This window comes from Balaenoptera acutorostrata, chromosome 18 (genome assembly GCF_949987535.1).
Source record: "Balaenoptera acutorostrata chromosome 18, mBalAcu1.1, whole genome shotgun sequence".
Lineage (NCBI taxonomy): Eukaryota > Metazoa > Chordata > Mammalia > Artiodactyla > Balaenopteridae > Balaenoptera > Balaenoptera acutorostrata.
The window spans coordinates 47,799,810-47,819,585 of NC_080081.1; the positions used below are offsets into that span (position 1 = coordinate 47,799,810).

The 19,776-nt window shown below is 41.5% G+C and overlaps 1 protein-coding gene across 1 annotated transcript in view; it reads left to right on the forward strand.

The window, feature by feature from the left end:
• Positions 1-19,776, forward strand: part of DIAPH3 (diaphanous related formin 3) — a 577,679-nt gene that overhangs the window by 47,137 nt on the left and 510,766 nt on the right. The window contains exon 3 of the mRNA XM_057532925.1: positions 14,937-15,104. Within this exon, the coding sequence (XP_057388908.1) occupies positions 14,937-15,104 (168 nt within the window). The remainder of the gene's footprint in view (positions 1-14,936; positions 15,105-19,776) is intronic.

The window sequence follows — 19,776 nt, forward strand, 5'->3', positions numbered from 1 at the left end:
GTGCTTCCTGGACTTGATTAACTATTTCCTTTCCCATATTAGAGAAGTTTTCAACTATAATCTCTCCAAATATTTTCTCAGTCCCTTTGTTTTTCTCTTCTTCTTCTGAGACCCCTATAATTCGAATGTTGGTGCTTTTAATGTTGTCCCAGTGGTCTCTGAGACTGTCCTCAATTTTTTTCATTCTTTTTTCTTTATTCTGCTCTGCAGTAGTTATTTCCACTCTTATCTTCCAGGTCACTTGTCCGTTCTTCTGCCTCAGTTATTCTGCTCTTGATCCCTTCTGGAGAATTTTTAATTTCATTTATTGTGTTGTTCATCACTGTTTGTTTGCTCTTTCGTTGTTCTAGGTCCTTGTTAAACGTTTCTTGTATTTTCTCCATTTCTATTTCCTAGATTTTGGATCATCTTTACTATCATTACTCTGAAATCTCTTTCAGGTAGACTGCCTATTTCTTCTTCATTTGTATGGTCTGATGGAGTTTTACCTTGCCACTTCATCTGCTGTGTTTTTCTCTGTCTTCTCATTTTGCTTAAGTTACTGTGTTTGGGGTCTCCCTTTCGCAGGCTGCAGGTTCGTAGTTCCCGTTTTTTTGGTGTCTGTTCCCAGTGGCTAAGGTTTGTTCAGTGGGTTGTCTAGGCTTCCTGTTGGAGTGGACTGATGCCTGTGTTCTGGTGGATGAGGCTGGATCTTGTCTTTCTGGTGGGCAGGTCCATGTCTGGTTTTGTGTTTTGGAGTGTCTGTGGCCTTATTATGGTTTTAGGCAGCCTCTCTGCTAATGGATGGGGCTGTGTTCCTGTTTTGCTAGTTGTTTGGCATGGGGCATCCTGCACTGTAGCTTTCTGGTCGTTGAGTGGAGCTGGGTCTTGTTGTTGAGATGGAGATCTTTGGGAGATTTTCGCCATTTGATATTACTTGGAGCTGGGAGGTCTCTTGTGGACCAGTGTCCTGAAGTTGGCTCTTCCAACTCAGTGGCACAGCCCTGATGCCTGGCTGGAGCACCAAAAGCCTGTCCTCCACATGGCTGAGAATAAAAGGGAGGAAAATAAAGAAAGAAAGAAAGAAGAAGATAAACAATAAAATAAAATAAAGTAAAATAAAATAAAATAAAGTTATTAAAATAAAAAATAATTATTAAGAAAAAAATTTTTTTAAAGTAAAAACCCAAACAAAAATAACGGACAGACAGCACCCTAGGTCAAATGGTAAAAGCAAAGCTATACAGACAAAATCACACACAGAAGCATACACATACACACTCACAAAAGGAGAAAAAGGGAAAAAAAAATATATGGTTGCTCTCAAAGTCCAACTCCTCAACTTGGGATGGTTCATTGTCTATTCAGGTATTCCACAGATGCAGGGTACATCAAGTTGACTGTGGAGATTTAATCCGCTGCTCCTGAGGCTGCTGGGAGAGATTTCCCTTTCTCTTCTTTGTTCCCACAGCTCCCGGGGTTCAGCTTTGGATTTGGACCCACCTCTGCCTGTAGGTCGCCTGAGGGCGTCTGTTCTTTGCTTAGATAGGTCGGGGTTAAAGGAGTAGCTGATTTGGGGGCTCTGTCTCACTCAGGCCGGGGGGAGGGAGGGGTACGGATGCGGGGCGAGCCTGCGGCAGCAGAGGCCGGCGTGACGTTGCACCAGCCTGAGGAGCGCCGTGCGTTCTCCCGGGGAAGTCGTCCATGGATCACGGGACCATGGCAGTGGCAGGCTGCACATGCTCCCAGGAGGGGAGGTGTGGATAGTGACCTGTGCTTGCACACAGGCTTCTTGGTGGCTGCCGCAGCAGCAGCCTTATTGTCTCATCCCCGTCTCTGGGGACCACGCTGATAGCCGCTGCTCGCACCCGTCTCTGGAGCTCCTTTAAGGGGCGCTCTGAATCCCCTCTCCTCGCGCACCAGGAAACAAAGAGGCAAGAAAAAGTCTCTTGTCTCTTTGGCAGCTCCAGACCTTTTTCCGGACTCCCTCCCGGCTAGCTGTGGTGCGCTAACCCCTTCAGGCTGTGTTCACGCTGCCAACCCCAGTCCTCTCCCTGCAATCCGACCGAAGCCCGAGCCTCAGCTCCCAGCCCCCTCCCGCCCCGGCGGGTAAGCAGACAAGCCTCTGGGGCTGGTGAGTGCTGGTTGGCACCGCTCCTCTGTGCGGGAATCTCTCCGCTTTGCCCTCCGCACCCCTGTGGCTGCGCTTTCCTCCATGGCTCCGCAGCTTCACCCTCACCACACGCAGTCTCCGCCCACGAAGGGGCTTCCTAGTATGTGGAAACCTTTCCTCCTTCACAGCTCCCTCCCACTGGTGCAGGTCCCGTCCCTATTCTTTTGTTTCTGCTATTTCTTTTTTCTTTTGCCCTACCCAGGTACCTGGGGAGTTTCTTGCCTTTTGGGAAGTCTGACGTCTTCTGCCAGTGTTCAGTAGGTGTTCTGTAGAAGTTGTTCCACATGTAGACGTATTTCTTATGTATTTGTAGGGAGGAAGGTGATCTCTGCGTCTTACTCTTCTGCCATCTTGAAGCTCCTCCCCTTCCTTTTGTTTTTAAATTAGAAATAATCACTGCTCTGTTAGCATTTAAAACATTGTAACAGTAAAAACTGTGTTTTCACTCTTGCAGTGTTATACAATAGCTAAACATCCAGATAGAGTTTTAAATTTTTTAAAACTGTCATTACTGATCATCAGTGTAATACTCAGTAGATTGCTCATTTACCTTCCCCTGAAGATAAGTGATATTTATTTATAAAACCCAATACACCCCAGACACAGCTGAAGCCATATTAATTATTTGGTGTACCACCTCCAAATAACATTATAATAGGATTCCCTCAGTCTTCTTTGTATTTAACCAGTTCTTCAACAAAGGCAGATTGTGTACTTCACCTACTTGGGTTATGTTTCTAGCTGAACTTTAAGAGAATTTCACGTGAAATTAGGAGTAGCAGTCCAAGTGCACATTGTAAAACACACACTTGCAGCCAAACTGTCAAATATAAATAACTAACTTACAGTTAGTATGATGGGGATTTCTATTGTGTGTGTTTTTTTAAAAATTAATTAATTAATTAATTATTTAAAAAAATTTTTGGCTGTGTTGGGTCTTCGTTTCTGTGCGAGGGCTTTCTCTAGCTGTGGCAAGCGGGGGCCGCTCTTCATCGCGGTGCGTTGACCTCTCACTATCGCGGCCCCTTGTGTTGCGGAGCACAGGCTCCAGACGCCAGGCTCAGTAATTGTGGCTCATGGGCCTAGTTGCTCCGCGGCATGTGGAATCTTCCCAGACCAGGGCTCGAACCCGTGTCCCCTGCATTGGCAGGCAGATTCTCAACCACTGCGCCACCAGGGAAGCCCCTCTATTGTGTTTTTATGTACAAAAATATTTTAAAAGTTTGCTTTTATGTTCTCTTGTGTCTTGCTTTAAGCAAATTGTATGAGTAATTCCATGAAAGGTAAATTAGGAGTGATTTTTTTTCCCCTTTTATGAGTGGAGTCATAATATCATCCCTTTAAAAAAATGAAACTTCTTTAGAACATTTACACTGATTTGATAGTAAAGTTCACTCTGTACCTAGCTTGTAATAGTGCCCAGGTTATTTGAAAACTACTTGTAGTGCTCAATAGAGCATCACATACTTGGGAATGCTTTTACTTTAAGCCCGAGGTATTCAACAAATTCAGTTTACTGTTCTAATATAGGAGGAAGGATTGTATTTATTTTTCGCCCATGGCTCCTTCCTTATTTTGTCTTTCATTCCTTTCTAATCAGCGAAAGTAAATAAAAGCATTGAAATTATGAAACACTGATTTTTTTGCATCCTTATAGATTTAGAAGTTGGAAAAGGGATATACTAATTTTTTCTATCTTGGCTTTAGCTAGCTAGGCTAGTGGTGCAGTGCACATTTGTTTTAACAGTTGGATAGAAGGCAGCCCTCCTGCAGAGTTTAGGTGCTAAGCATGTGGGGGAGGTGTGCTGATTTTGTATTATTGTACACATTTTGGTATTGTTTATTGATACAAATGCAGTCCTACATCTAAAAACATAATGGGTTGATTTTTTTTTTTTCTTTATGCTATTTTTTAGGCTAAATACTATGGCATTTTTATGTTTAATAGTGTTTTGGAGCTTGTTCTTTGTTATTTAAGTATATAGTTTCTTCATTGAAGGATTAAACAAATACATTCAACCTGATGCTTCATTTCAAGCTCTTAGCACAGTGTGTAGATATAGAAGGGGCTCAATAAATATTAGTCATTGTTATTTTTATGACTTTTATTTTTTTTATTTTTTTTTAGCTTCTGCTTTATAACAAAGTGAATCAGTTATACATATACATATGTTCCCATATCTCTTCCCTCTTGTGTCTCCCTCCCTCCCACCCTCCCTATCCCACCCCTCTAGGTGGTCACAAAGCACCGAGCTGATCTCCCTGTGCTATGCGGCTGCTTCCCACTAGCTATCTATTTTATGTTTGGTAGGGTATATATGTCCATGCCACTCTCTCACTTTGTCCCAGCTTACCCTTCCCCCTCCCCATATCCTCAAGTCCATGCTCTAGTAGGTCTGTGTCTTTATTCGCATTTAACCCCTAGGTTCTTCATGACCTTTTTTTTTTTTTTATTAGATTCCATATATATGTGTTAGCATACGGTATTTTTCTCTTTCTGACTTACTTCACTCTGTATGACAGACTCTAGGTCCATCCACCTCACTGCAAATAACTCAGTTTCGTTTCTTTTTATGGCTGAGTAATATTCCATTGTATATATGTGCCACACCTTCTTTATCCATTCATCTGTTGATGGACACTTAGGTTGTTTCCATGTCCTGCCTATTGTAAATAGAGCTGCAATGAACATTTTGGTACATGACTCTTTTTGAATTATGGTTTTCTCAGGGTATATGCCCAGTAGTGGGATTGCTGGGTCGTATGGTAGTTCTATTTGTAGTTTTTTAAGGAACGTCCATACTGTTCTCCATAGTGGCTGTATTAATTTACATTCCCACCAATAGTGCAAGAGGGTTCCCTTTTCTCCACACCCTCTCCAGCATTTACTGTTTCTAGATTTTTTGATGATGGCCATTCTGAACGGTGTGAGATGATATCTCATTGTAGTTTTGATTTGCATTTCTCTAATGATTAATGATGTTGAGCATTTTTTCATGTGTCTGTTGGCAATCTGTGTATCTTCTTTGGAGAAATGTCTATTTAGGTCTTCTGCCCATTTTTGGATTGGGTTGTTTGTTTTTTGTTATTGAGCTGCATGAGCTGCTTGTAAATCTTGGAGATTAATCCTTTGTCTGTTGCTTCACGTGCAAATATTTTCTCCCATTCTGAGGGTTGTCTTTTGGTCTTGTTTATGGTTTCCTTTGCTGTGCAAAAGCTTTTAAGTTTCATTAGGTCCCATTTGTTTCTTTGTGTTTTTATTTCCATTTCTCTAGGAGTTGGGTCAAAAAGGATCTTGCTGTGATTTATGTCATAGAGTGTTCTGCCTGTGTTTTCCTTTAAGAGTTTGATAGTGTCTGGCCTTACATTTAGGTCTTTAATCCATTTTGGGTTTATTTTTGTGTATGGTGTCAGGGAGTGTTCTAATTTCATACTTTTACATGTTCCTGTCCAATTTTCCCAGCACCACTTATTGAAGAGGCTGTCTTTTCTCCACTGTATATTCTTGCCTCCCTTATCAAAGATAAGGTGACCATATGTGTGTGGGTTTATCTCTGGGCTTTCTATCCTGTTCCATTGATCTATATTTCTGTTTTTGTGCCAGTACCAAACTGTCTTGATTACTGTAGCTTTGTAATATAGTCTGAAGTCAGGGAGCCTGATTCCTCCAGCTCCATTTTTCGTTCTCAAGATTGCTTTGGCTATTCGGGGTCTTTTGTGTTTCCATACAAATTGTGAAATTTTTTGTTCTAGTTCTGTGAAAAATGCCAGTGGTAGTTTGATAGCAATTGCATTGAATCTGTAGATTGCTTTGGGTAGTAGAGTCATTTTCACAATGTTGATTCTTCCAATCCAAGAACATGGTATATCTCTCCATCTATTTGTATCATCTTTAATTTCTTTCATCAGTGTCTTATAATTTTCTGCATACAGGTCTTTTGTCTCCTTAGGTAGGTGTATTCCTAGATATTTTATTCTTTTTGTTGCAATGGTAAACGGGAGTGTTTACTTAATTTCACTTTCAGATTTTTCATCATTAGTATATAGGAATGCAAGAGATTTCTGTGCATTAATTTTGTATCCTGCTACTTTACCAAATTCATTGATTAGCTCTAGTAGTTTTCTGGTAGCATCTTTAGGATTCTCTATGTATAGTATCATGTCATCTGCAAACAGTGACAGCTTTACTTCTTCTTTTCCTATTTGGATTCCTTTTATTTCTTTTTCTTCTCTGATTGCTGTGGCTAACACTTCCAAAACGATGTTGAATAATAGTGGTGAGAGTGGGCAACCTTGTCTTGTTCCTGATCTTAGTGGAAATGGTTTCAGTTTTTCACCATTGAGGACGATGTTGGCTGTGGGTTTGTCATATATGGCCTTTATTTTGTTGAGGAAAGTTCCCTCTATGCCTACGTTCTGGGGTTTTTATCATAAATGGGTGTTGAATTTTGTTGAAAGCTTTCTCTGCATCTATTGAGATGATCGTATGGTTTTTCTCCTTCAATTTGTTAATATGATGTATCACATTGATTGATTTGCGTATATTGAAGAATCCTTGTATTCCTGGAATAAACCCCACTTGATCATGGTGTATGATCCTTTTAATGTGCTGTTGGATTCTGTTTGCTAGTATTTTGTTGAGGATTTTTGCATCTATATTCATCAGTGATATTGGCCTGTAGTTTTCTTTCTTTGTGACATCTTTGTCTGGTTTGGGTATCTGGGTGATGGTGGCCTCATAGAATGAGTTTGGGAGTGTTCCTCCCTCTGCTATATTTTGGAAGAGTTTGAGAAGGATAGGTGTTAGCTCTTTTCTAAATTTTTGATAGAATTCGCCTGTGAAGCCATCTGGTCCTGGGCTTTTGTTTGTTGGAAGATTTTTAATCACAGTTTCAATTTCAGTGCTTGTGATTGGTCTGTTCATATTTTCTATTCCTGGTTCAGTGTCGGAAGGTTGTGCATTTCTAAGAATTTGTCCATTTCTTCCAGGTTCTTCATTTTATTGGCATAGAGTTGTTTGTAGTAATCTCTCATGATCGTTTGTATTTCTGCAGTGTCAGTGACTACTTCTCCTTTTTCATTTCTAATTCTATTGATTTGAGTCTTCTCCCTTTTTCTCTTGATGAATCTGGCTAATGGTTTATCAATTTTGTTTATGTTCTCCAAGAACCAGCTTTTAGTTTTATTGGTCTTTGCTATTGTCTTCCTCATTTCTTTTTCATTTATTTCTGATGTGATCTTTATGATTTCTTTCCTTCTGCTAGCTTTGGGGTTTTTTGTTCTTCTTTCTCTAATTCCTTTAGGTGTAAGGTTAGATTGTTTATTTGAGTTTTTTCTTGTTTCTTAAGGTAGGCTTGTATAGCTATAAACTTCCCTCTTAGAACTGCTTTTGCTGCATCCCATAGTTTTTGGGTCGTCGTGTCTCCACTGTCATTTGTTTCTAGGTATTTTTTGATTTCCCCTTTGATTTCTTCAGTGATCACTTCGTTATTAAGTAGTGTGTTGTCTAGCCTCCATGTGTTTGTATTTTTTACAGATATTTTCCTGTAATTGATATCTAGTCTCATAGCATTGTGGTCGGAAAAGATACTTCATACGATTTTAATTTTCTTAAATTTACCAAGGCTTTATTTGTGACCCAAGATAACCTTATGGGGATTCCCTTGTGTGTTATTTGTTGTTTTTCCCTTGCTGCTTTTAATATGTTTTCTTTATATTTAATTTTTGATAGTTTGATTAATATGTGTCTTGGCGTGTTTCTCCTTGGATTTATCCTGTATGGGACTCTCTGTGCTTCCAGGACTTGATTAACTATTTCCTTTCCCATATTAGGGAACTTTTCAACTATAATCTCTTCAAATATTTTCTCAGTCCCTTTCTTTTTCTCTTCTTCTTCTGGGACCCCTATAATTCGAATGTTGGTGCGTTTAATGTTGTCCCAGAGGTCTCTGAGACTGTCCTCAGTTCTTTTCATTCTTTTTTCTTTATTCTGCTCTACAGTAGTTATTTCCATTCTTTTATCTTCCAGGTCACTTGTCCGTTCTTCTGCCTCAGTTATTCTGCTATTGATCCCTTCTAGAGTAGTTTTAATTTCATTTATTGTGTTTTTCATCTTTGCTTGGTTCCTCTTTAGTTCTTCTACGTCCTTGTTAAATGTTTCTTGCATTTTGTCTATTCTATTTCCAAGATTTTGGATCATCTTTACTATCATTATTCTGAATTCTTTTTCAGGTAGACCGCCTATTTCCTCTTCATTTGTTAGGTCTTGTTTGTTTTGACCCTGCTCTTTCATCTGCTGTGTGTTTTTCTGTCTTCTCATTTTGCTTATCGTACTGTTTTTGGGGTCTCCTTTTCGCATGTTGCAGGTTCGTAGTTCCTGTTGTTTTTGGTATCTCTCCCCAGTGGCTAAGGTTTGTTCAGTGGGTTGTGTAGGCTTCCTGGTGGAGGGGACTAGTGCCTGTGTTCTGGTGGATGAGGCTGGATCTTGTCTTTCTGGTGGGCACGTCCACGTCTGGTGGTGTGTTTTGGGGTGTCTGTGGCCTTATTATGATTTTAGGCAGCCTCTCTGCTGATGGATGGTGCTGTGTTCCTGTCTTGCTAGTTGTTTGGCATAGGGTGTCCAGCACTGTAGCTTGCTGGTTGTTGAGTGAAGCTGAGTCTTGTTGTTGAGATGGAGATCTCTGAGAGATTTTCGCCGTTTGGTATTATGTGGAGCTGGGAGGTCTCTTTTGGACCAGTGTCCTGAAATTGGCTCTCCCACCTCAGCGGCACAGCCCTGATGCCTGGCTGAAACACCAAGAGCCTTTCATCCACACGACTCAGAATAAAAGGGAGAAAAAATAGAAAGAAAGCAAGAGGATAAAATAAAATAAAATAAAGCTATTATAATAAAAAATAAGAAAAATTTATCAAGAATAAATTTATTAAGAAAAAAAGTTTTTTTAAATTTTAAAAAATAAATTTATTAATTTTTTATAATAATAAGAAAAAAATTATTAAGAAAAAATTTTTTTTTATTTTTTAAAATAAAACTACGGAAAAAATTATTAAGAAAAAATTTATTAAGAAAAAAAATTTTTAAGTAAAAAAATAAACAAAACAACAAAAAAAAAGGGAGGACCGAAACCTAGGACAAATGGTGAAAGGAAAGCTATACAGACAAAATCTCACCCAGAAGCATACACCTATACACTCACAAAAAAAGGAAAAGGGGAAAAATTAATATATCCTGCTCCCAAGGTCCACCTCCTGAATTTGGGATGATTCGTTGTCTATTCAGGTATTCAACAGATGCGGGTACATCAAGTGGTTTGTGGAGCTTTAATCCACTGCTTCTGAGGCTGCTGGGAGAAATTTCCCTTTCTCTTCTGTGTTTGTACAGCTCCCAGGGTTCAGTGTTGGATTTGGACCCGCTTCTGCATGTAGGTCGCCTGAGGGCATCTGTTCTTTGCTCAGACAGGATGGGGTTAAAGGAGCAGCTGCTTCAGTGGCTCTGGCTCACTCAGGCCACTGGGAGGGAAGGGTACCGGTGCGGGGCGAACCTGCGGCGGCAGAGGCTGGCGTGATGTTGCAGCAGCCTGAGGCGCACCGTGCGTTCTCCCTGGGAAGTTGTCCCTGGATCACGGGAGCCTGGCAGTGGCAGGCTGCACAGGCTCCCGGGAGGGACGGTGTGGAGAGTGACCTGTGTTTGCACACAGGTTTCTTGGTGGCGGCAGCAGCAGCCTTAGCATCTCATGCCCGTCTCTGGGGTCCGCGCTGATAGCCGCGGCTCGCGCCCATCTCTGGAGCTCGTTTAGGCGGCGCTCTTAATCCCCTCTCCTTACGCACTGTGAAACAAAGAGAGAAGAAAAAGTCTCTTGCCTCTTTGGCAGCTGCAGACTTTTTCCCAGACTCCCTCCCGGCTAGCTGTGGTGCGCTAACCCCTTCAGGCTGTGTTCACGCAGCCAACCCCAGTCCTCTCCCTGGAATCCAACCGAAGCCCGAGCCTCAGCTCCCAGCCCCCGCCCGCCCCAGCGGGTGAAGCCCGAGCCTCAGCTCCCAGCCCCCGCCCGCCCCAGCGGGTGAGCAGACAAGCCTCTCGGGCTGGTGAGCGCTGGGCTGGTGAGCGCTGTTCGGCACCGATCTTCTGTGCGGGAATCTCTCCGCTTTGCCCTCTGCACCCCTTTGGCTGCGCTCTCTTCCGTGGCTCCAAAGCTTCCCCCCTCTGCCACCCGCAGTCTCCACCCGCGAAGGGGCTTCCTAGTGTGTGGAAACCTTTCCTCCTTCACAGCTCCCTCCCACTGGTGCAGGTCCCATCCCTATTCTTTTGTCTCTGTTATTTCTTTTTTCTTTTGTCCTACCTAGGTACGTGGGGAGTTTCTTGCCTTTTGGGAGGTCTGACGTCTTCTGCCAGCATTTAGTGGGTGTTCTGTAGGAGCAGTTCCACGTGTAGATGTATTTCTAATGTATCTGTGGGAAGGAAGGTGATCTCCGCGTCTTAGTCTTCCGCCATCTTGCCCAGCGCCCTTTATGACTTTTAGAGATTTTTATTTTAAAAAATTTTGACTTTTGCTGAAAACTAAAATTTTGATTTCTTCTACCACTGTTGGAAGTTAAGTATTCACAAATTAGCTTGTGGATTGCTTAAACTTACTATTCCCATTTATTGACATGTTTACATTTATAATATTGATGTTGCATTAATGATGTTTTGCTTAATTTCACTTCATTATAAGTTTAGCATATTAATTAACTTTGTGTGTGTGTGTGTGTGTGTGTGTGTGTGTGTGTGTGTGTGTGGTGTGTGAAGAGGAGTTAGTATAGTTTCTACACTCAAGAATTGATATTACCTGTATAGAAATGATGGCAATGAAGTAGTGATTCAGAAGACAGACAGAGGAACCAGCCCCATTTCTTAAAACAGCTGTTGGATGTCCCTAGTTTTTTAAAATAAGTATCGAGGATTGGAGTACTGATGTACATAGAGACATAACTTCTGGACATATATTCATGTGGAGATAATTTTATGTTTCTGGGTTATTTCAAAGCAGGGAAAGTTTATGTTGGTGAGTTAGATGCCCCTCTTCTTTGCTAGTGTGATACACTGTATACACTTCTTGCTACATTGTCTACATAGCTTTATAATTACCTGTCTAGGTGCTTGTCTCCTCCACTGGATTGTTATTTGTTGCTTACGTTCTAAATAGCTAATTTATCTTTGTATCACCAGCTTCTAATAGAGCAACCTCTCCATTGCTCTTCATTTCTTTTTGTAAATATGGGATTCCATTTCCATCAATTCTGCCTGAAAAGCTTCTTTTGGCACTTTTTGTAGAGGAGATGTGCTGCAGACAAGATTCTTTAGCTTTTGTCTGTCTGGAAATGTCTTTCTTTTGCTTCTATTTATGAAAAGTATTTTTACTAAACATAGAATTCTAGGATAAGGGTATTTTTCTTTCAGTACCTCAAAGATGCCATTCCCTTGTCTTTTGCTGGCATTGTTTCTGGTGAGAAATTTTCATTTGTATCATTTTTGTTCTATGTATAATGTCTTCTTTTCTCTGGCTGTACTTTTGTGGTTTGCCATTTATTTTTAATTTTCAGCAGTTTGACTATGAGGCTCCTAGGTTTTTGTTTGTTTGTTTGTTTTTTGTTTGTTATTTTGGTATTCTTTCTAGGGTTTGCTGAGCTTCTTGGATCTGTGAATTGATATATGTATATGTCTGTCTATCTATCCTCTCTCTTCTGCTTCTGGACCCCAGTTACCCTTGTGTTACATTTCATATTGTATCATGGATTGTGGTTACTCTGTTCTTTTTTTCCCCTTATCCCATTTTGTTTTTCCTTTTTGTTTCAGTTTAGATACTTTCTATTGATATGTGTTTAGGTTCACCAATTCTTTCCTCAGCAATGTTCAGGTTCTGTTAAGGCCATCTAATGAAGTCTTCATTTCTGATACATTTTTCATTCTAATAGATTAAATAAAAATAGTATCCATGGTTTGCTGCTGAAATTCTCCATCCTTCATGCATGATGGCCACTCTTCATTATATCCTTTAGCATATTTTTATAAATCTTATTTTAAATAGTCTGTTTAGTAATTCTACCCTCTGGGCCATCTCTAGGTGATTTCTTTTGACTGTGGGCCACATTTCTTGCTCCTTTGTGTGTCTAGCAATATTTGATTGTATGGTGGGCATTTTATTTAATTACAGTAGAAATTAAATAATGTTTGCTTCCAAGAAAGGGCATGCATGCCCTTCTTTCAGGCTGTTGGAATGGGGTCTGAGTCACTGTGATCTCTAGTTGAGCTGGATTTGGTTTCCTGCTGCTTCAGTTTTTTATTCAGCTCACCTGTGGCCTCAGATGTTTTGAGGGCTTAGGATCTGAGTGCTAATGAGATTCTGGCAATCTGCTTTTTGACATTACAACTGAACTTTAGCTTTGAAAACCGTCGAATATTTCTTTCTGCTTTAAAGTCCTGATGCCCATTTTTAGGGTTACTGTAGCATTCTCTTTTTTGTTTTCAGTTCCATTGCTGGCTCTCTGTTTCTTCAGAGAGACCTGTTATCCTACTCCCAGCCTTCGTGTGCTCTCTGTCAGCTGTGCTCAGCTGTTGTGTGCTCTCTGAAGGCCTGGATTTCTCTCAGGTCTTCTGTCTGGTCCAGAGCGTTTGGAGAGCAGCTGCTTTGCATTGGGAGAGACCTCTTATGCCTCAGGGAGCAAGCATCCCGCTCAGCTTTCCTGCTCTGCCCCCAGCCATTGGCCTCCTACCCCATGTAGCTGGTGAAGACTTGAGGGAAAGAGTTGGTAGGAGGGTGCAGACTTGCTCCATGGTTGGGGCTTCATGACCGAGGCCCTTGGAATTCTAATCTCTCATGCCAGTACCCATGCAGCTGTCAAAGTTCATAAAAAAAAACTTGGCTGGTTTTTCTTTACCTTTATTTTTCTTCAGCTGTTCGTCAGGGATAAAAGCAGTTTGTCACATCCCAGTATTTAGTTCTTACAGGTTTTCTTGTTTCCTCAGCTTCCTGATGGGTTGAAAACAGTAGCAAGTACAATTTTGTAGGGTATCTGGCTTCTTTTGTTGTTAGGATGAGGGCAGTGGTGTTTTGTGACTACTTTGTAATCCTGCCAGAAGCTGTCATATTGTTAGTACTTTAATGTTTAGTTCATGTTAGATGGAGCATGTGTGAGTGTATAGTAAATGGTGTTTTTCCTAGGGATTATCTCCAAAGTGAACTTAAAGACCTATTTTGAAAGATAAACATTATTAACTTTGCATATCATTATTTGAAAAAAGTCCTATTTCTTTAGTGAAGTGAATAATCAATACTGTGACTTACTGTCCTTTTAAACAGAGAATTTTAAGTGTTATATTTCTTTAATGGGCTCTAGTAGCCCTATTCAGTAGAACCTTCTGTCATGATAGAAATGTACTTTGTGTGCTTTGGCCAATATGGGAGTCACTAGTCTCTTGTGGTTCTTGGGCACTTGGTATGTGACTAGGGCAACTAAGGAACTGAATTTAAAAATTTAGTTTACATTTAAATAACCACACGTAGCCAGTAGCTGCTACAATGAATAGTACAGGACTATGTACTACACATATATATGGTGAAAACAGTAGCTTAATGTGTGCACAGTTATGCTGAACAATTCCAGAATCATTGTGCTTTTTTTTTTTTTTTTAAATGTGATGATCCACTTATTTATTTATTTATTTATTTATGGCTGTGTTGGGTCTTCGTTTCTGTGCGAGGGCTTTCTCTAGTTACGGCGAGCGGGGGCCACTCTTCATCGCGGTGCGCGGGCCTCTCACTATCACGGCCTCTTGTTGCGGAGCACAAGCTCCAGACGCGCAGGCTCAGCAACTGTGGCTCATGGACCCAGCTGCTCCGTGGCACGCGGGATCTTCCCAGACCAGGGCTCGAACCCGTGTCCCCTGCATTGGCAGGCAGACTCTCAACCACTGCGCCACCAGGGAAGCCCCATTGTACTTTTTAAGTACACACTTCTTTACCTTTTTTGCTGGTTACCACTTGAAACACTGTATGTGTCTAGGTTCTCTATTAGGAATAGAACTTGTGAAATTCAAGCAATTTTCAATGAATGAACAATTAACTTTGTAAACTAATGTACGCATTTTCAAATATCCGTGGACTATTTGATGATATAATTGTAGAAGAAATCTCATTGCAGCCAAAATCCAGTTTTATTCCCTGAGGCTTTAGCTACTCTATAGTTGTTCATGAAGTTCAAATACAGACCAACCTGAATAAAGAGAAATGTGATGTCTATCAGGCCAACAAGTTGTGGAGGTGTAAGTAAAAGTCAATTTTTAAAATGCCTAAATCATTCCCTGCTCCCCCACCTCCCCATCCCATAGTCTGTACTATGAAAAGGACACTGGATGAGGGGCTGGGGGGCAGGACACTGAGTACTAGTTAGATTGCCAACCACTAAATTAGCTAAGTTACCTTTGTAAAAATGCTTAATTTGTTAATCTGTAAAGCAAACGTCACTTATTAGACTCTTAATTCTATAATCTTAAGATTAGAAGGAATCTTTTGAGGTTGTGTATCTCTTCTGCCTTTAGACAGGATGGTTATGAAGATGCTTATTATTATATTTATTATTTCTTTTAATTTTAAAGATTAAGTGCTGAATTCATTGAATGCCTCCTGATGAAATCACAGTGATAATGTAATTGACCCTGTTTGTTTTTTCATTTTGGGAATTAGGTAAACATTGTTGGAGAAGGGAATACTTACGTGTGTGCTATTTATTTTATCTTTCTTCATAGCTGGACAGATTTGCCAGCATAAGAATTCCAGGGAGCAAGAAAGAAAGGACTCCACTTTCCAACCTGAAGACTGCATTTTCAAGCAATGATTGCTCTTCAGAGATGAATGAAAACATTCCAAAGCCACTGTCCGAGAAGGAACTCTTAGAGCTCTTTGAAAAGATGATGGTAAGAATTTTGATTCCTTATAAAACGTTTGATGTAAAAAAAAAGCCTTTGCTTTGGCTCATGTTAATGGAACCACACATGTCTGAAGCTCAGGTTCCACAGGTGATTTCTGATGTCGTTAAGATAGTACTTAAGGCATAGAGTTTTAGGATTACAAAAATAAGAATCCGAAGAAAAATGTCATACCAGTTGTTTTACACAGAAATACATAAAAACATAAACCTCTAAAGTATCAAATGATATACTTTTGCCTTAAATAGATTATCTAAGTGGTCTGTCTGGGTCGGTTGCATTTGAGAATGACGGTCACAGCTCTCTGCTGTGTGCATTGTTAAGTGTGCTGATTTTTGGACCTTGTTTGAGTCCTTTCTCAGTTCTCATGATAACCAGGTTTGCATAGTCCTGCAACAGTTAAATCTGCACTTGAACTCACTGAATTTGCGGTGTGCCTTTGTAATTCTTTTATCATCACAAGTTGATATAATTTCAATCTAGAACAAAAGAACGTAACCATTTTTGCTAGCCTTTGCATCTGTCAATGAGACTTGTGTAAGGTAGATTTCTTCAAGACTACCTTTGAGGACTCAAGATAATAAAGTGCCCCCTCATTCATGTCTCATATGTGGAACCACTACCTAAATTATCCGTGAGATTCTGGAATGGTACTTTTTTGGTTCACTTGTGACTACCTTGTTACGAAAAATTTTTCTTCTGGCTCATTATTGCTGGTGTCATCTGAGTAAGTAAAGCAAGTAGGCCAGTGATGTTAGACATTTATGGAGGCTTACAGCAGCTAGTAGTTGTTAAAGTACAACTACCTAGGAAGTACAGAACATAGTTGATCGTATTCTGTTCTGAACATGATGACTTTAGAAGTATTTTTCTGTTAGTCTTTCTTACCCTTCTCCTAGCTAAGAGTATCAATTTTAATTGTATGAACAGGGCAGATGGATTTTGGCATTTTTGAAGTGTTTACACATCTAATAACTGGGCCAGATCACTTGTTAAACCTTTTTTTTTTTAATTTTAAATTAATTAATTAATTAATTATATTTATTTATTTTTGGCTGTGTTGGGTCTTCGTTGCTACCTGCGGTCTTTCTCTAGTTGCGGCGAGCGGGGGCCACTCCTTGTTGCAGTGTGCGGGCTTCTCATTGCGGTGGCTTCTCTTGTTGTGGAGCACGGGCTATAGGCACGCGGGCTTCAGTAGTTGTGGCTCGCGGGCTCTAGAGCGCAGGCTCAGTAGTTGTGGTGCACGGGCTTAGTTGCTCCGCGGCATGTGGGATCTTCCTGGACCAGGGCTTGAACCCGTGTGCCCTGCACTGACAGGAGGATTCCTAACCACTGTGCTACCAGGGAAGCCCCACTTGTTAAATTTTAAACAGGTCTCCTTGTTGGCAGAAGATCTTTTGCAGTCAAACTCACTTTACTCAGCAGAAGTAAAATGAATTATTGCTTTCTCAGGGCTGCCCAATTTGCTAATGAGCGAGTTTGTCACAACTAAAGGCTTTAAAAAAAATAAAGAATAGGTTTTTTTTTTTTTTTCTCCTTTTTTGATACCTTGACCATATCACAGTGGTCAATGCAGGGAAAACCTGCTGGAGATTGTAAAGCTGAGAAGGGTCTTTCTCCTTTAAATGTGGACTAGTGATATTTCTCAGGCTTGTCAGGTGGGATACCACATCTTTGACAAATTTAAAGCTGTTTTTATGTCTGGGGAGGACGCTAGATTAGGTTGGGTTTTATTTTTGGCTTGCACCTATCCATACCATTTTTATTAATAAAAATTCTTTTGAGGAAGCAACATTGAATAATCTGCCATATTCATTTTTTGGCATTTGCCAAAAAGAGGTTTCATTTAGAGGTTGTACCTAGATTCTTTGTTTTGGCATTGTACAGTTTAAAAAAATCTTGTTTAACGTTATCAAAGGTACTTAGATGATTTTTTTCATGAAGTAAAATCTTTGTTTTGAAGAACACCTCTTTTCCCTCCTCAAGACGGTCCTTTGAAAGACAGTGTGTTGACTTGATTACTTAATGAATGCGAAGTACAGTGTAATCCTTCAACATTTGTACTCATTTCACTTTTATTTAGGAAATTAATTTAGTTGGTCGCTGGGTAAAATTTTCAGTGCACTTTTTAAAAGTAGTGATGAATTTTTAGTTATGCTACTTCTTAAGGGCTTTTTTTCCTGTTTGCCATCCAGTGAAAGCAGAATTTTTATCTGAAAGCTCATCTTGGTTTCTCTTTAGATCTTAGATATGTGAAATAGTTGTGTGAGCATTGCTGTGTATACAGCTTTGATTTATGGATGTCAAATTTCAGTGGTTGCTCTTGAAGTCACAGTAGATCTGTGTAGCTGGCTTTTTGACCAAGGTGAACATGGTAGGTACAGATTGAAAGTGACTTGTTTGTTCCAGCCAGTGCCCCTTTAAACCAGCTCTTTCAGCTTATTCTTTCCTCCCCCTGGATAAAATTCACCGCAGGTCCCAGAGTTTTCTGTTTGCTTTCAGATAATGAAAACCCTAGTTTAATTTAAATAAGTTAACTTTTATCCAGAGAAAGCCTCTCACTTTCCCTCTTTCAAGGCTGCTCCACTTAAAGCCTCCAGGGCAGGCTGTGGTCGTGGCTGTGGTTGTGGCTGTGCTTGGGGCCGTGGTTGTGGCCGTGCTTGGGACCATGGTCAGGCCCGTGCTTGGGGCTGTGCTTGGGGCCGTGCCATGCTTGGGGCCGTGGTCATGGCTGTGCTTGGGGCCGTGCTTGGGGCCGTGCTTGGGGCTGTGGTCAGGGCTGTGCTTGGGGCCGTGGTTGTGGCTGTGGTTGGGGTCGTGGTCATGGCTGTGCTTGTGGCCATGCTTGTGGCTGTGCTTGGGGCCGTGCTTGGGGCCGTGCTTGGGGCTGTGGTCAGGGCTGTGCTTGGGGCCGTGGTTGTGGCTGTGGTTGGGGTCGTGGTCATGGCTGTGCTTGTGGCCATGCTTGTGGCTGTGCTTGGGGCCGTGCTTGGGGCCGTGCTTGGGGCTGTGCTTGGGGCCGTGCTTGGGGCCGTGCTTGGGGCCGTAGTCAGGGCCATGCTTGGGGCCGTGGTCGTGGCTGTGCTTGGGGCTGTGGTCGTGGCTGTGCTTGGGGCTGTGGTCGTGGCCGTGCTTGAGGCCATGCTTGGGGTCATGGTCGTGGCCGTGCTTGGGGCTCTGGTGGGCTCTGCTCTGTTTCCCCACACTGCGTTTCCCTTCTTTCCTGCTCTCCAGACTGAACCTATCTCCTCCAGGATGACATTGGAGATGAGGGGAGGAGGAATAAAAATACTTTGCTGGCCGAGGGTATTTATAATCTGGCACTGGTGCCGTGGGGTGTTGTGTTAGTTTTATTGCTGACCATGACAAATTGCCACAGATCTGGTGGCTTAAAACCACACCACTGTATTGTCTCGTAGTTTTGTAGGCTGAAGTCCAGGTCGACTCAGCTGGTTTCTGTAGGCTGACAAGGCTGAAATCGGTGTCAGGTGGCTGGGCTCTTATCAGAGGCTTTGGGGAGAATCCTCTTCCGATTTCATTTTGTTGGCAGAGTTCCCTGATGCTGTAGGACTGAGGTCCCAGTTTTCTCCCTGATTGTCCTCTGGGGGCTGCCTTAGCTTTGAGAGGCCTCTTTCCTATCCTTCACATGGGCCCTTACATCTCAGATACATCAAATCCATCTCACACTTAGAATTTCTCTGAATTCTCCTTCTGTGGCATCTCTTGCCTCCATCTGGAGAAAGTCCTCTGCTTTTTAGGGTTCATGTATTAGCTTGGGCTCACCCAGAAAATCCAAAATAATTTCCCTGTTTTAAAGTTTGTAACCTTAATTACATCTGCAGAGCCCCTTCTGCCATGTCATTTGACATATTTACAGAAGCCAGGGATTAGGGCATGGATATCTTTGGGGGACCATTTTGCCTGTCAGAGGTATAGGGGATTACAAATGTGGATTCCTTTCTCCTGTGGTATTTTCATGACTCCCCTGCTCCCAGTCTCACCTATAATTCCCTTGTCACTGGTGACGTCTCCTTTGGCCTTCTGCCCAGGCTTCCATGAGAGCATTCCTCTGGTGGGGTCACCTTTGGGATGCAGTATCTCTTAGATGGCCTGGGCCTGCTTCTCCCTGGGATCCATATCCTGTCCATGGGAAGCTCATGTGTCCTTTGCCACAGTTCCTGTCCTTTATCTTGTTCCATTCAGAGCCTGTCCTCCACAAAGAATAGTTTACTCTGGCTCTTTCTACCAATAGCTTTTCATTTTTGCTGTTGTTTTGCTGTAGATGTTTACCCCTCTAACTGTAAATGGCAATCATCAGATCCTGTTTGCAACATGTAACACAGCACAGCTGTCCTGTTGTTTGTGTTTCTCATTTTCCTTTGGGTACCGTGACACTTTTTTCCTTTTCCTGATTTTTCTCCTCTCTAGCCAATTCATACCAGTTTACTTTCCATGCCTCCTCTTCTTTTTATTTCCTCAGAGTGTTGCCTCTGTCCCTCTTGTCTTTTCTTTATCAATTGTTCCCTACACACTCCTTCTAGGGGATTGGAGCCCTTTCATACTGTAGAATATTCCCTATATTCTGACTCTTTGCTGTGTCTTCTACAAAGAGCAGCTGTAATCGAGCTCTCTAAGAGATGTTAAACCTCAACAAGCCAGA